The 14,569-nt window shown below is 33.3% G+C and overlaps 1 protein-coding gene across 1 annotated transcript; it reads right to left on the bottom strand.

Annotated features, from left to right (window-relative positions):
• Positions 1-88: 88 nt before the first annotated feature.
• On the bottom strand, positions 89-4,134 carry LOC144840851 (E3 ubiquitin-protein ligase rnf213-alpha-like). The gene is made up of 10 exons (XM_078696898.1): positions 4,089-4,134; positions 3,761-3,933; positions 3,464-3,592; positions 3,088-3,250; positions 2,095-2,207; positions 1,830-1,962; positions 1,366-1,559; positions 681-866; positions 320-414; positions 89-198 (listed from the first exon to the last, which is right to left on the bottom strand). Exons 1-10 carry the CDS (start codon positions 4,098-4,100, stop codon positions 89-91), a joined length of 1,308 nt encoding a protein of 435 aa, XP_078553024.1. The 5' UTR covers positions 4,101-4,134.
• Between the last annotated feature and the right edge of the window lie 10,435 nt (positions 4,135-14,569).

The raw sequence follows: 14,569 nt of genomic DNA, 5'->3' as shown, positions 1-14,569 counted from the left end.
CAGATTCAGGGGTAGCACACATCAACAGCTGGGTTTGAACATTTTTAAAGACCTTTTGAAATAATTAATTTAATAATAATTTGAACAATTACAATGTCAATAAGTTATAATCATAAACATAGATAAAAGCATGATGAATAAATGCACTTTCGTACATTGCTTGTAGCATGTCGTTTGAATCTGTGTAGTCTGCAAAAACTGAGATTAGTAACATTAATATTAAAGAAAGAAACTTTGGAACTGAACAAAAACTAACATAAACATTATGACAACGGAAGAAAGGAGATGTGTATAACATTAAATACCTTTTCAGCAGTACCAAAAGATGCCCATGTTTGATAAACAAGTGCGGCAACTGTATCACCATGATAACCAACAAAAGCATCACTTTTCTTAAAAGCATCTTCTGATGACCTAATGAAGAAATGAAATATGTATTTTAACATTATTTTCTAGTTGCTTGTAAGTTGACATAAGGGCTCTTGCCTAACTGGTTCCTTTCAGTTAAGTGAGCTGCTTTCAGTTCCAGATCAACATAGCCTACCTTTACTGTGCGCACTACACATCTTTTATTTTTTTATTCCTATACAAGCATGCAAACATTTTTAAAACTCTTATGACAGCTTTCATTATTTGGAGAGTGCTCATGAATAAACGTTTGGTGAACACTTTAAACTTACTTTACAGGATGAAACTGTCGTTTGCTAGCAATAAAACTTTCTACCCAATCTTCAAGTCTTTTGACAACTCGCTGTTGCTCGTCACTCAACATTGTTGTCATCGCCAAAAAGTGTTTCTCAAGACGGTTGATGAGAGGGATTGGAAAGCGTGTACGTACAACTTCTTTGTCAGCTACTACTATCAACCTAGAAAAAGTGTTCAGAACTTATTTATTATCAAGATATTTCAATTTTTGATAAGACCAATGAATCAACATCACATGTTCACGAAGCTCAGGAACAGTCAAACAAGTAGAAAACCTTATGTTAATATTACTGTACTATACCCAATGCCAATAGAGCTGTAGATATTTACCACCTTTGTATTGGCGTCTTCTTTTTTTTATATGAAAGTCTCGTGGAGAGACCAGATAGCAACATATCCGTTAAGGCTTGTGGCTAATAAACATATACACAAGATGCTCTTTGGGAGTGGAGTTGTTCTGTCATGACAAAAAAATCATGGCATCTGAAAGGATTTGAACACAGGACTTTGGGATTGGTGTTTGAGCATCTAAACCACTAAGCTACAACCCAACTTCTTTCATGTTTTATTACAAATTAATTAATAATATAGAAATCTATCAAGGTTTTCATAATAGTTCTTGCACTGGTAAATTTGCATAATTAAAACCTTATTATTTACCTGAATGAATCATGAACACGGCATTTAACACGGTGTGTGCCTAGTCCAAGATCTACATATCGTTGTCCGCCGAAGTAAACATAGTACTGGTTGAGGGCGTCATACAAACTCTCGTAGAGGTTCTCAAGATTCAAAAGGACAACTGTCTTTCCTGCCTCCATATAGAGTTTAATGCGGTTGATGTTTCTACACACCTGTTATAATTATAATGATCATTTATACAAAATATTATCTATTGAACAATCTGTAATTGTTTCTGAATGCTTATGTGTTACAAATTGAAGTGTTTAGAAACATAAATTTCTTTATAATACTTTTAGATTTGTGGAGCATAGACTGTAATAAGTGCAAAGCAATCAAATTAAAGGAGTAACTCACCAACTTTTTAGCCCATCACTGGCATTGACAACCTACCTACCAATGAAATGTAAATACAAAAGCATAACAAAAAAATAGAGAAATACCTGTGTGTATTCTTGATCAAATGGAAAACTGCTTCCATAGATAATGACTGCATCTTTCATCTTATTCAGGTGCTGTTGTAAAATTGGAAGAGCAGCAAACTTTTCAGTTAATACAAGAAGGTATCTGCTGTCTCTATAATGACAAACAGATAGATATTTCATGTTTTTAGAGAATGTGTAAAAAGTAATCATATTCATAGAAAACACTGAAACCAGTAAGTTACCATTTAAAAAAAAATGAGGATGTTTTGGCTTGTTAACTTACCCATCTGAAGTACCATGTCCAACTTTTTTATTTCCTCCAGCCTGTGTCTGACCTTGAGCATCTAAGCTTGCTTTTATAAGGCCAGATGGAGTACAATCTGGATCATTGGCATTCTAGAAAAGATTAATCTACATATTAATATATAATCTGTTAAAAGCAGTAAGTTGCATTTTCATAATGTATGGATCTCACAGTAGGTAATAGCCCTATTTTGGCCATAAGAAAGTAATGAAAATTTACATCAAGTTTTAAAGTACTCTAATGATATTTACAATTATAAAGCAGCAGATAGGTGTTAGTGACTTTACCACGTTTAAACACCAGTTCTTAAGTAATGTTGTGCCCAGTTAGAAATTGGATGGGAGACCATCTGGCAATATCGGGTGCTGAATATACCTTTCATAGAGCAATATACTGTAATATAACACACACACACACACAAGTAGATTTTTGTCAATTGATTGGACGATTGTGGGTCACATGATGTAAAAATGTTGTATCATGTTCTTTTTTGTTACACAGTGAGTGAGCAAAAACATGCGCTAGGCTGTTGTTGACTGATCATGTTCGGTCAAGCTGTTCATGATTGTTAAATAGTATGTACTATTGCATATAATGTGACCCACCATCGTTAAACCAAATGACAGGAATTTATTAAGGTGTTATATAATATGGAATATCAGACTAGTATGTGAGAGGCATAGGACCTGTCATACATACTGCTTGTATCTTTAGGCAAGATCCCGGACAAGATACTTTACTGTCATAAAGAAGTTGGTTCTGTGTATATACATTGCTTATGTGCATGATAAAGAACTTGGTACACAATTCGAAAAAGAGGATGGGATCGTCTCATTGTGTGCTGGTCATATCATAGTCCTGTACACTGGGTAATCTGGGAGAACAGTCTTGTAACAAAGAGGTCACCCAGTATTAAGAATAGATAATAATAAAAAAATTCTCAATATAAAAGTGCAAATCTATTGTAACCACCTTCTCTTTTTTTATGTATGCTTCAAGTTTCTTTCCAAATATTTCGATATACTCTTCTGTTCCTTCCATTCCACCAAAGTTCCGTCTAATTGCGTGCTCAATTTCAGCCCAAGTGGGTGGCGCTCCTGATTTCTTAGAGAATTGATTCACCATCTTAATTAAACTGTAACAAAATAAACTTAAACTAAAGTTAAACCAAACCAATTGTGAGATAAGTATATAGTATTTAATGAGGTAATAGAAACTCAATAAAACGTTTACAATTAAACCAACTTGTTTAATATATACATATGTATTATGTATGATTATTGACAATGTTAAAATAGAATTGATAAAATAATGGTAATGCTAATAAATGCTAAACAGATTTACTTACCTATAGAAATCTCTAAGTCCAAAGAAGTCATGTCTTTGTTCTTGATAGATCATAAGGTATCCTTCTGCGAGTGGTCTTAAGATTTGACTGACATTATCCGAAGTTATGTTATCTAATACACATATGCCCCTAATAAATAATCAAAATACAATGCAGAGAAGTGCCATTGGCCAAGAACACAAACAAATATGTATGAGGAATGAATATCCAATAATGTGTAGAATAAACAAGAAACCTTCTGAATTTAAACCAATTTAATTTCAACTTATTACAGTGGTGTAGAAGCCTTATACTTACTTGGCACTTTCAATTAGTTCAGCTTCGTCTGGAACTCCTCTAGAAACCAATATGCCTCTATTCATCTTGGCAGGATCAAGGGCCCAGTTTGAGATTCCTATGAATGCAACTTTTTTATAGTCTGGTGGATTATCTTCTTCATCAGAGCCATACTCTAGCAACGGATGTAGTGTCTAGAAAAGAATCAGAGAGTATTAGAATACTATAAATGTAATAAGTGAGTTTATCTAGTGTAATATTTACATCCCATCTTCAAAAGTTTGGATAAATATTCTCCATTTTTTTAAAAGCTAATATGTTCATAAAAGTCAATAAAAAGGATATATACCTTTAAAGGCATCCTTGGAGAGTCTTCAGCAAGTCCAACTTCATCAAGAACGACAACTGACACAAATTTGTTCAGATCTTTGCTTTGCTGGAATCGGCTACATTGACGAAAAGTTCCCACAATTCCATCTGGTGTCGACAATGGGCTGCACTGATACGATATCATGTGTACCTGACATAAAATAGAGTAAAATAAAATCAGAATTGTAAAAAAAAACATATAAATAAAATGGCTTGCTTTTGACAGAATTAACAAAAACCATACCTGTTTGAGTTCTTTGAAAAGCTCAGATGCTGATGAGTCTCCTTGCATGGCATCAGCCACAATTGTCTTGGCCAAGGATTTGGAACTTCCAGGTTTGCCGACCAAAAATAACGGGATCTTCAACTCAATGCAAATAATCATCATGAAGATGTTTTCCTTCAGTGCCATGTTACGAGCAATGTTTGGCCCCAATTCTATTTTATCTAAGAATATGTCTTGACAGCTGACAAAAGAGAAAAATGCTTAAAGATGTATTGTTCCCCAAAAACATGAAGAATAAAGATTAATAAAATCAGACTTTGAATATGCCATTTTGCAGTTTTAATAAAGTTATTCACTTCGGTAGAAAAAAACAATCAACAAAAATAATTATTTCACTTATAAAAAGACAAAAGAAACGGTTAATTTTAACAAAAAACCATTGTCTGACAGAAAAGTTAGGTATTTTTTGCTTTAAAATACATTTTTTCAATTACATTTTTTTTTTTTCGATCCAGTTTTTGGTCAAAGTGAATAAATATTATGTAACATTAAAATGGCATATTCAACAAAAAAATGCTTAAAAATTATTTTTTTAGGGGGACAATATATCTTTAACTGACTACCAATCAAACCGACTTGATCAAATTAAGCTATGGTGGTTAACTCTAATAACACATTTTGTTTTCATTTCTTTGTTCATTTTTTTAAAAACTGTAAATATGTTTCTAACTTAATGTAGGCTTTTGTCCATCTGGAACTGAAAGCAACAAAATATAATAATAATAACAACATTAGAATCGAAGTAATACATAATTTTTGGTTCAGGAACATTTTCTGTAAATTGTCATGACACACTTCCATTTTTAAAATGGTTTATTTTATGTTTGAAATAGTAAACTGGATGAATAAATAATACATAAATATCTAACCTGTTAATTTCTTTGTATATCGTTCCATGACCTCCATGTAAATTCAGTGGGTTCTTAAAGCTGTTGGCTACAGTTCTTCTGAAGTCCTCTCGCTTTTTGTCTAAGCATGCATGGTAGCAGACACCAAGAGCAAGAACCAATGCCCATGTAAGGTCATCAATGTCAATATCCTTTAATAACAATGAGACACAATTAAACTAGCATAGGCTATTGCTTGAAGCATATTTCAGATAAAATAAAACAGATAAATAAAATTGTACACCAATAAACAAATACAATGCAGATAATAATAAATTCCTTACCTATTGACATTCCATTAATTTGATTTGAAACCCCCAATTCCACCCACCCCTAAAAAGCTATGTTTAAATTTAAAAAGTATCCTCTCTCACACAACTCTTAATAGAAACAAGTGATTATTATCTTATGACGAACCTTCTCAAATTGAGAATGTTCATTCTCAGAATCTTCTACATCCTCATATTCATCATCGAATTCATCTTCTATTATAATCTTATGACGAAGCTTCTCTAATTGAGAATGTTCATCCTCAGAATCTTCTACATCATCATATAATTTATAATCCAATTCATCTTCATCCTCTTCCCTTGCTATATCTTCCGCTTCAATGTTAACTTTCTTCTTTTTGTTAATCAATGGTCGTAGCAAATCTCGCTTGTCAAGGAACCACATCATCACATTTAGTGTTCTCTCAACATCCCTTAGGCTTACAAAGCTGCACTCATTCTAAATAAGACATAAATTAATTAATATATAAATGCAAAGGCAAATCACTGAAAAAAATGACAATGCTGTGGGTATAAGTGGCTGGATCTCAATGGAGATACAAAATAAAATAAGCAAAAAAGTAAATCAAAATGATAAAGAAAAACAGACAGAAAAATTAGCAGAGCTTTCGGCAACACTAGCCCTTCATAAATGCAAGTGAGAGTACTAAGACATATTGGCATTAAAAATGTCTATTCAATTTTAACAGGAAGGAAGAAAAAAACATTGTACAAAATGCTTAACATGACATGATTCTTAAATTTATTAAAACACACCTTCTGTTCCCTCATAAAGGTCTGCGCAGCGGATAATACCTCACACACAACTTCTACTACCTGCTGTTGCTTGACAATATCCTGAAAATAAATCATCAATTTAATATATTAAATTTGTTAAATACAACTGATCACATTAAACTCATTAAACACTCTTATTCTTTAAAAATTCTCTGTGGGTTGATTACTGTGGGGCATTATATTGTCATAACAACAATTATGGTAATCAGTACAACCCATAGACAAGTGGAAGAATAATTGTAGATGGCGCACACTACCAGTTGATTGAATGTTATCAACCTGTCTTTGCTGCATGTGTGTTTGCCCACTTTGTAACAAAAGGTACATGCAAAAGGAAATTGCAGTACTCGCAACGACATCGCATTTTTGATGATGTTATTAAGAGTGCAATAGAACATTTATTTAATATCATGTGACCCACAATCCTCCAATCATATGACAAGAATCTACTAATTTGTGTTATAATAGAAAATGTCATATCCGGTTAAACAGGAAATGATACAAGGTACTAAAAATACATTTCAATCTACCAATTTTATTTTGGATTTTCAATGAAATGTAAGAGTTACTACTACTTACAAAGCGTTGAACAATTTGCCTAATGTACATCTTTTCCACATCCTGGTTAAGCTGTCCAAAATCCCAAACCAATGGTAGCATGCTCGGAGGTAGAGCTTGGACTCGGTAAACAAGTTGACGTAAAGGTATGCGACCTGAATACATAGAAAAAGAATGGCAATTAGCTCAGTGTCAAATCTGGTGTTTCTTGTGTGTTGTACAATGGCTATTTGAATTCCTTACCTAGTCTATCTGTTGTTTTACTTGTTTTAATGTGGTAACCAAGACCAGCTGCTTCTAATCTTTCAATCATTTTATCTGTGTGCCTAAAAATTTGTAAATAAAACACATTTTTCATTTATAAATAATTATAAATTACAGAATCAATGAATGGTGACATCAAGAGTTATGGAGCTCAACAACGTAGAAGCGAAGACAGCAACTGAAATCGTACTAGAAGAAGGTACATGAAGATTATGATGAAAAAATAATATTCAAATTAATTTTTTTTTTAATAGTGGAACATAGAACAAAAATAATAGATTTATTACTAAATTTGTGCTAAGTTGTGCAATGTTCTGTGATTATATTCCAACTTTATTCCAAAAACTTCTGTGCATGGCTCAAAGTTTGCAAAAACAAAAAAGAAGTTTTGTTAAAAACCTTTTGTAAGGGTTGCAAGCAGCAACAATCTTCAGACCACTGCCTTTGAAGTCAATTTTCTGACCGTTCATTCGACCATCACACATGATCTCTTTTATGATTCCAATCGCTTCTGTTGTATTCGCTTCATCAAAAAACAGAATTGTGTCAATTTGATAGCGTGACTTGTTTTCTTTAGCAAGTTCTTGAGCTTTGCGTACACGATCAGCAATATACTTAGAAGAAGTGCCTCCATGTATCTTAATATAGAAAAAAGGATTATAGGGTTTTTTTATAATTTAATAAATTGAAAAGAGACTTGTATTATTATTATTTGCTAATTGTAAATTGTAAAAGGAATACATTATTATACACAGGATGGAAACATTGAAAACATTTATACCTCTTAATATAAATTTTGTAATATTTTATTGTTTTAAGTCTGTAGAATTTGTCTTATTTATGTATTATTGTAAATGTAAATTTGTTGTGTAAATGTAATGTGTTGTAATTTAATAATATAGAATTTAATTTATTGTTTGTTTTAATACAGTAATAATAGAACTGTTACTCTAAAAATGACACATACATGGATGCCATTCTTTGAAACCTGTGAAAATGAAACAAAGTTGAGGAAACATATACACAAGCTTCACATTTATTCAGTTAAAACTAGGGCCCCACTAGAAGCGTAAGCTTGTCTCATGAGGACCCCAAAAGTACATAATAATATTAGATAATAAATATGAATTGTTACCTTCATAAGAATCATGTTTTGGACCTCTTCATCAACTACAATGCCACCTGCTTGCAATTGACACATGAAACGAACTAGACGCGTCTTACCACAACCTGTTTCTCCCATAACAATCACAGGGATACCACACCTATACGAAATCGAGGAATGATTTGTTATTTTTATGTTAATAATGTATGGTACAAGAGGTTCTTTGTATTTCAAAAAATTTGTTTAGGTGAAAGGTTTTTAATTACAGAAAAATAAGAGCCAAAATTCATAAATGGCATGCCTGAACTTAAAATAGCCTTTCAGCTCGATTTATTTAAAAAACCAACCAATTTTTATTTTGTTTTAAGTGTTTACCTGAATCTCATGTGTATCGCTAAGATCTTCTTAACATTATCTGTGGTCAGCTCATATGTTTCGTCAGGGTTACTAACATACTTGATTCCCATTACCATGCACAATTTTTTCAACTTCTCGTCCCTTTTGAATAAAAATTTAAAATTTTTTTTTTTGATTAGTAGTACTCTAATACTATCTTGTATTAAAAATGTGTCTAATCTAGTCCCTAGTTAAAACTGTCCTCTTTTGTTACTACTGGCCATATGAATTAGAAATTAACATGTAAGCTAAAGTGTAGTCCTGAAAAAGACAAAACAAACATTAATGTTCAAAGTTTTAAAATATGATGAAAATCACCTTGGTAATGAATTGAAATCTTCTGAAAGATTAACTCTTTGATTTTGAAGTGCTCGCATCAAATTCTTTGTCATCACATTGGTTTGAAGTATCTGTCCATTCACATCCAAAAGTGTCCCGTTGCGATCAATACTAAACCCCATAAATGTCATGGTCTGATTGTCTTGATTAAAGAAAATGTACGGATGTGGGCTAGAAAAAAAAAAGTTTAGTTGTTCAATTCAGTGTGTGAAATGTACAAATACATTATATTTTGGTTAGCTTGAGTTGGGAAAGGTAGTTTATAATTACCTGCTTTCCCATCGTCTGCGAAGCTGTAAAGCTTGTAGGCTGTCATCTGCTTCTTGACCGAGATCTACACGGTAACTCTCATCACTCATTTGAAGAGATGGAGTAGCAAAATCCTGATAATATAAAACAACAACTAAGTTCTCTCTTATACCAAAAAACCTCCATTGGTGGAGATAAATAATACTTCTATTGAATTACTAAAAACATTTGATCTAGCCTTGAAGACCAAAGACTTTAATTAAAAGAGAAATAACAAGCGTGAAATGAAAAATAATTAATAAATTGTAACCTTTGACATCTGTAACATGAATCTGACAACAAATGCTTTAAAGCCATCCAGTCCAGTGTCAGCCAGCATGTCAGGGTCACAAAAATTAGAGTTTTCACAAGCTTCTAATTGTTTGTCAAGAAAACAAGCAAAGTGACATAACTCAGACCATGATGGATCAGGAAGGCCGCAATGTCTATAAAAATAAACAAAACAGTAACAAAATATTTGACTTGATTTTGGATATAATTGTTTTTAAGTCACTATCATCTTAAAGCTCAGGTACAGGCATGAATTTTAAATGTAATATCTGGTTAATTGTACATAAATCAAATATTTGTAACAGAAATCAAGATGAAAAAACATGAATTTTCCTTAATATGGTCAAATACAAAATTGGGCAAAATTCTGCCATAAAAACCAGGAAGACTTTTTTTTAGTAGTTAGGTAGTTAACCTAATGTAATAAGATGTCTGGTGACCCCCTAGAAGGTGAAAAAAGATGGTGGATATACGGTGGATAATTTTTGCTATTGCATGAAAATAAAAATCTGAAGTTGAATAAAAATACCAGAAATGTAAAATTCAAGTTATATTACCTATATTTAGTCATCTGATAACATTTTTTACCACACCGTTTAGTTTTCATAGCTTTTTAAAATGCCTCTCTATTTACAAAATGTGTGTACAAAAGAATAGAGATTTTACTGTGTAATTTGAACTATCCCCCCACTGATAAGAAAGTGCTTATTTTTAACAAGCTCGTGTAACACAAATAAAATCCAAAAAATTATGAAACATAGGGGAAACTATAGATCGATAATTATTGGAATGTATGATCAATAGACATTTTTTGCCTGCACCTGGCCTTTAAGTTCAGGTAGCTTGTTAAAATCAAATGTTTGAGATGTTTCAGTACATATAGCATACAAGTCTTTTAGTATTTATTGCAAAAGCTGTTCTAATAATAATAATATAAACCATTAGTCTGGTCAAAACCAAAACCACCATACCACAAAAAAAAATTGCAAGAAAAGGTTTTTGACATATTTATAACGTTGGTAAACACAAAAAAAGTTTACTGAAAACTGACTGCCTAATACATTTTTACCTTAGTAGTGTTACCAGGCACTCTGCATGAGTTCCGGACACATCTCCCTTAAATGTAAATTCATCTAAATGAGCACCCTCATCAAGTTCTCTTAAATAACGATACGGACGCTGAAAGCTTGAACTTCTAAAAAGCTGAACATCCATCAGGGGATCCTTAAAATCTTCTACAAAATAAAATTAACATGTATAATTACTGATAATTAAAGTTATCCAAAGCAAAAAGATCAATGGTAGATGTTACTAACAGGAATTTGATTTTACTATTTTGCAGAATTTTGGTATGGTTGTTTATTAAGGGATACATAGCTGGCTAACTGATGCAATTGCAAAGACATTTAATACAGGCCTTTAGTTTTTTGTTAAGACGTATTATATACCGGCACCTTTCAATATGGCATTTGATTGGTTAATCACCGGTCTATAGTTAATAGAGAGGTTTCGCAACGCTACGAATACAATAACGAAAACGAATACGTCACGCACATGTATTCGTTTTCGTAAGCCTGCAAAAATCGAGGGCGCCGTCGATCCAGAAAAAAAATGTGACTGCGGTAAATTCGAAGCGCAGCAGGTACGTGTTGCTTGGCTGCCTAGGCCTAGCGTAACATCAAAGCGAGTGAGCACTTTAAAAACTGCTATTTATCAAAATCGACTTGTTATTTTAGTAAATTACTTTTAGTAAATTACTTTCAATAAATCTATAATTATATTATAATCATGAATCATTTCTGATTCAAATGCAAAATGTGGAAAATAATCAAAAACTATACTCGTTTTGTAGTTACGAATATGACTGATGATATTCGTCAACACAAACACGCTTTACGAATATGAAATGGGGATCAGCTCAAAAGTTTCATAAATGTATGACGTATCCGTTTTCGTTATCGTATTCGTAGCGTTGCGAAACCTCCCTATTGCCATGCTAAACTGTACATGTATGTTTCTTCTATCTTTCTTCAATACAATCAGATCAACACATGTGACGCGATGATTAGCTATCCCCAGCCTAACCTACGATGTTTAACTTGTGTAGATGGAGCGGACTTTAGCTGGATTTAGTAAGTTAAAGCCAGTTAAAATATAAAGAAACAAATAAACTATGCTTTGGGAAAATTTATTGCATATATGGAAGTGATGAATTATTAAATGCAGGCCTGTTGTTGATGCTTGCTTCTTCGCAGCGAACTGTGCCATGCTATGGCACTAGCTAGCCTAGGCCTACTCCAACCAAGTCCATGTCATGCGTTTTTAGGCTTAGCCTACAGCCGAATTGCGTGGTATGGAATATAAAACAAATATTTACTGGACTTTTGGGACACGAAAAAAAAATACAGCCCTTGGTGACCTGGAGACTTCATCCCAGGATATATTATAATCCCAGATCACCTTGGGCTATATTTTTAACCATGCGCCTATAATGTATTGCAATGAAATAGTAGAGAGCTTTTCATTTGCGACGACCAATGACCTAGGAACAAGAGGTTACGTAAATTGATGTGTCGTAGGTTGTCTGGACCTAGAAACCATCAAAACTGTGTCGTGGTGAGGAGAAAAGAAACATGTCCCAACTTCTCCGCATACACACAATGAATTGACATGACATTGGTGGTGGATAAAGCTCCGTAATGCCATCTGTTTACAGGCATTCAGTAAATCGGTCATTAAAACTGGGGGTATATGAACCGTTTTAGTCTTTAGTTTTTTTGTCAATTGGTTGTCTGTATAATAAATGTCTTGCCTCTTAATAGTTTTTGAGATTTGTCTACTTCTAACTGGTGTACCTCTCTTGGTGGTCGACACAGAACAGTTGGGAGACTCTCATAGAAACATTGTGTGATGAATTTCTGATCACTCTAAATCATGTAAATAAAAATAAAAAACAATTTGGTGAAGTAGACTAATAATATCATTGCTAGGCACATTAACCTGTAGTTACAGATGTTAATTTCAAAACAACAAACTATAGTTAACAAACCTTCCCATCATCCTTAGATTCTGTATCTTTTGGGTCAAGAGTGACCTCTACTAGATAAAGGTCGTAGAATTGTCTTCGCCAGACAAAGCCATCAGAGCAACATATTGTGTTTAGCACAAGAAGATTGAAGAGAAAGTGGTTCAAACCTCCACACACCTACATTAAAATAATACGGCAATAAATAGTAGATAGTAAAAAGTGTGTTAGGAACATACAAACTAAGTAAACGTACAGTAAAATGTTTGAAACTTGAATCAAAGCATGAAAGAATACTCACATTTGGTGAAATATCAAGATGAAAAATTCGAGGAAAGCATAAGTCATTACTTTGAATTTCTCTGATAAACATTTTTGCAATGTCATGCTCTTGGACAGTCAGTGTCTGTAATGGGACAGTGATGCAGCAATCTTGCCTCCTGCCAGCATCTTGAAGTTTCTCTTTGTATCGTTGAATTAGAAGTGATTTTCCAACACCAGGTCTTTTAGAAGATACAGTCTGTACACATGTTCTACAAAGGTTGGACATTAAAATGTTATAAACTTAATATATATTAATTAAATGTCAGTATATCACCGGGTGGTTTAAATTTATTGTTGTGTTTATATATATATATATATATGTGTGTATGCATGTTAGTGGTTAGGACATTTGCATATCAAGCAGAAGGTTCCGGGTTCTAATCTCGGTTGAGGCGACCTCTTTCTCTTTTTTCTCACAGATTTCCTCATCTTTATCGTTTCAAATTACCGTACTGACGCGGGTATAAGCCCACCCCCCTTGAACATGAAATCACGTCAAGTTTTGGGGGTGGGCTTATACCCGAAGATCCAAAAATGCAGATCATCAAAAACAGCACATGTACTGTGTATTCCATCATGGATATTCTTCCTCTGAAACCACCATGCAAGCGCCCTCACAAGGTGTTGCGACGTGTACCGACGTTGCAAAATACACGAGGTGTAGAGTGTCGGAAAATTAAGCTTATAGTTCGTGTAATTTATCGTAGAATATCTTATTTTAAACATCAATTGAACAAGAATTTATCAAGTAGAAAAGCAAGTATACAATGTTCGTTAAATAGAAATGTACCAAAGAAATTTAATAAGCTTGTTTATGGCAGCCGATACCAAATAGGGGTTTTCCGTTTTGGTGACTTGTGAGCGTCGTGTGTGAAGCGACCTTCGACCACGATGGAATGTAAGCAAAACAGGACCGCTAGGCCTCATATGGCCTAGAGTAGCCTAGCTTGGTTATGATCAAAGGTAGGTAAGGTGTATGCGGTGTATGGACGTCGCCAAATACAAAATAATGTATTAAGGCACACACTGTAGATCTTCGAATTAATGGGTGGGCTTATACCCATTTTTCATGAAAATTAGTCAAAAGTCGGGGGTGGGCTAGACCCGAGTATGGGCTTATACCCGCGTCAGTACGGTATATATATATATATTTATATATGCTTTTTCTCATTCTCACAGATTTCCTCATCTCATCGTTTTTAAATTAATTAATTAAATTTCAGTATATCTGTAGGTGTGTTATAAAACAAATAATTACTGTTTTGTATTTGTGGTAATGATACAAATAATTTCATGAGGTGAAATTCCATTTGCACTCGGCTTTGCCTCGTGAAAATACAATGAAATTATTTGAACACTCAAAAACACTATTATTTGTATAGTATCATATAAATACAGTTTCAATGCAATAACAAGCTAACCTCTGATTAGTTAAATCAGCTGCTGGCATCAATCCTTGGTTTGTTAGGTTAACTTGTTGAATGAACTGTCTACAAATGTAATCTTGGATTTCCTCTCGGTTTTGGCAAGTTAATTTGTTTGATGAAATGCGGTCAGAGTTCAATGCTGCCACCATGTGAGATTGGTCTTCTCTTTCCTGATTACAAATTATCACAAGTTGGAAATCTAAA

This window comes from Antedon bifida, chromosome 4 (assembly GCF_963402885.1).
Source record: "Antedon bifida chromosome 4, ecAntBifi1.1, whole genome shotgun sequence".
NCBI lineage: Eukaryota > Metazoa > Echinodermata > Crinoidea > Comatulida > Antedonidae > Antedon > Antedon bifida.
The sequence above is the reverse complement of the archived record's forward strand: the minus strand, read 5'-3'. Positions and strand labels throughout refer to the sequence as shown.

Coding starts and splice junctions, on each gene's coding strand:
- LOC144840851 (XM_078696898.1), bottom strand. Junction 415..680: donor CGACAGTTTCATCCTGTAAA/GTAAGTTTAAAG, acceptor TTTCTTCATTAG/GTCATCAGAAGATGCTTTTA. Junction 199..319: donor TCAAACATGGGCATCTTTTG/GTACTGCTGAAA, acceptor TACTAATCTCAG/TTTTTGCAGACTACACAGAT.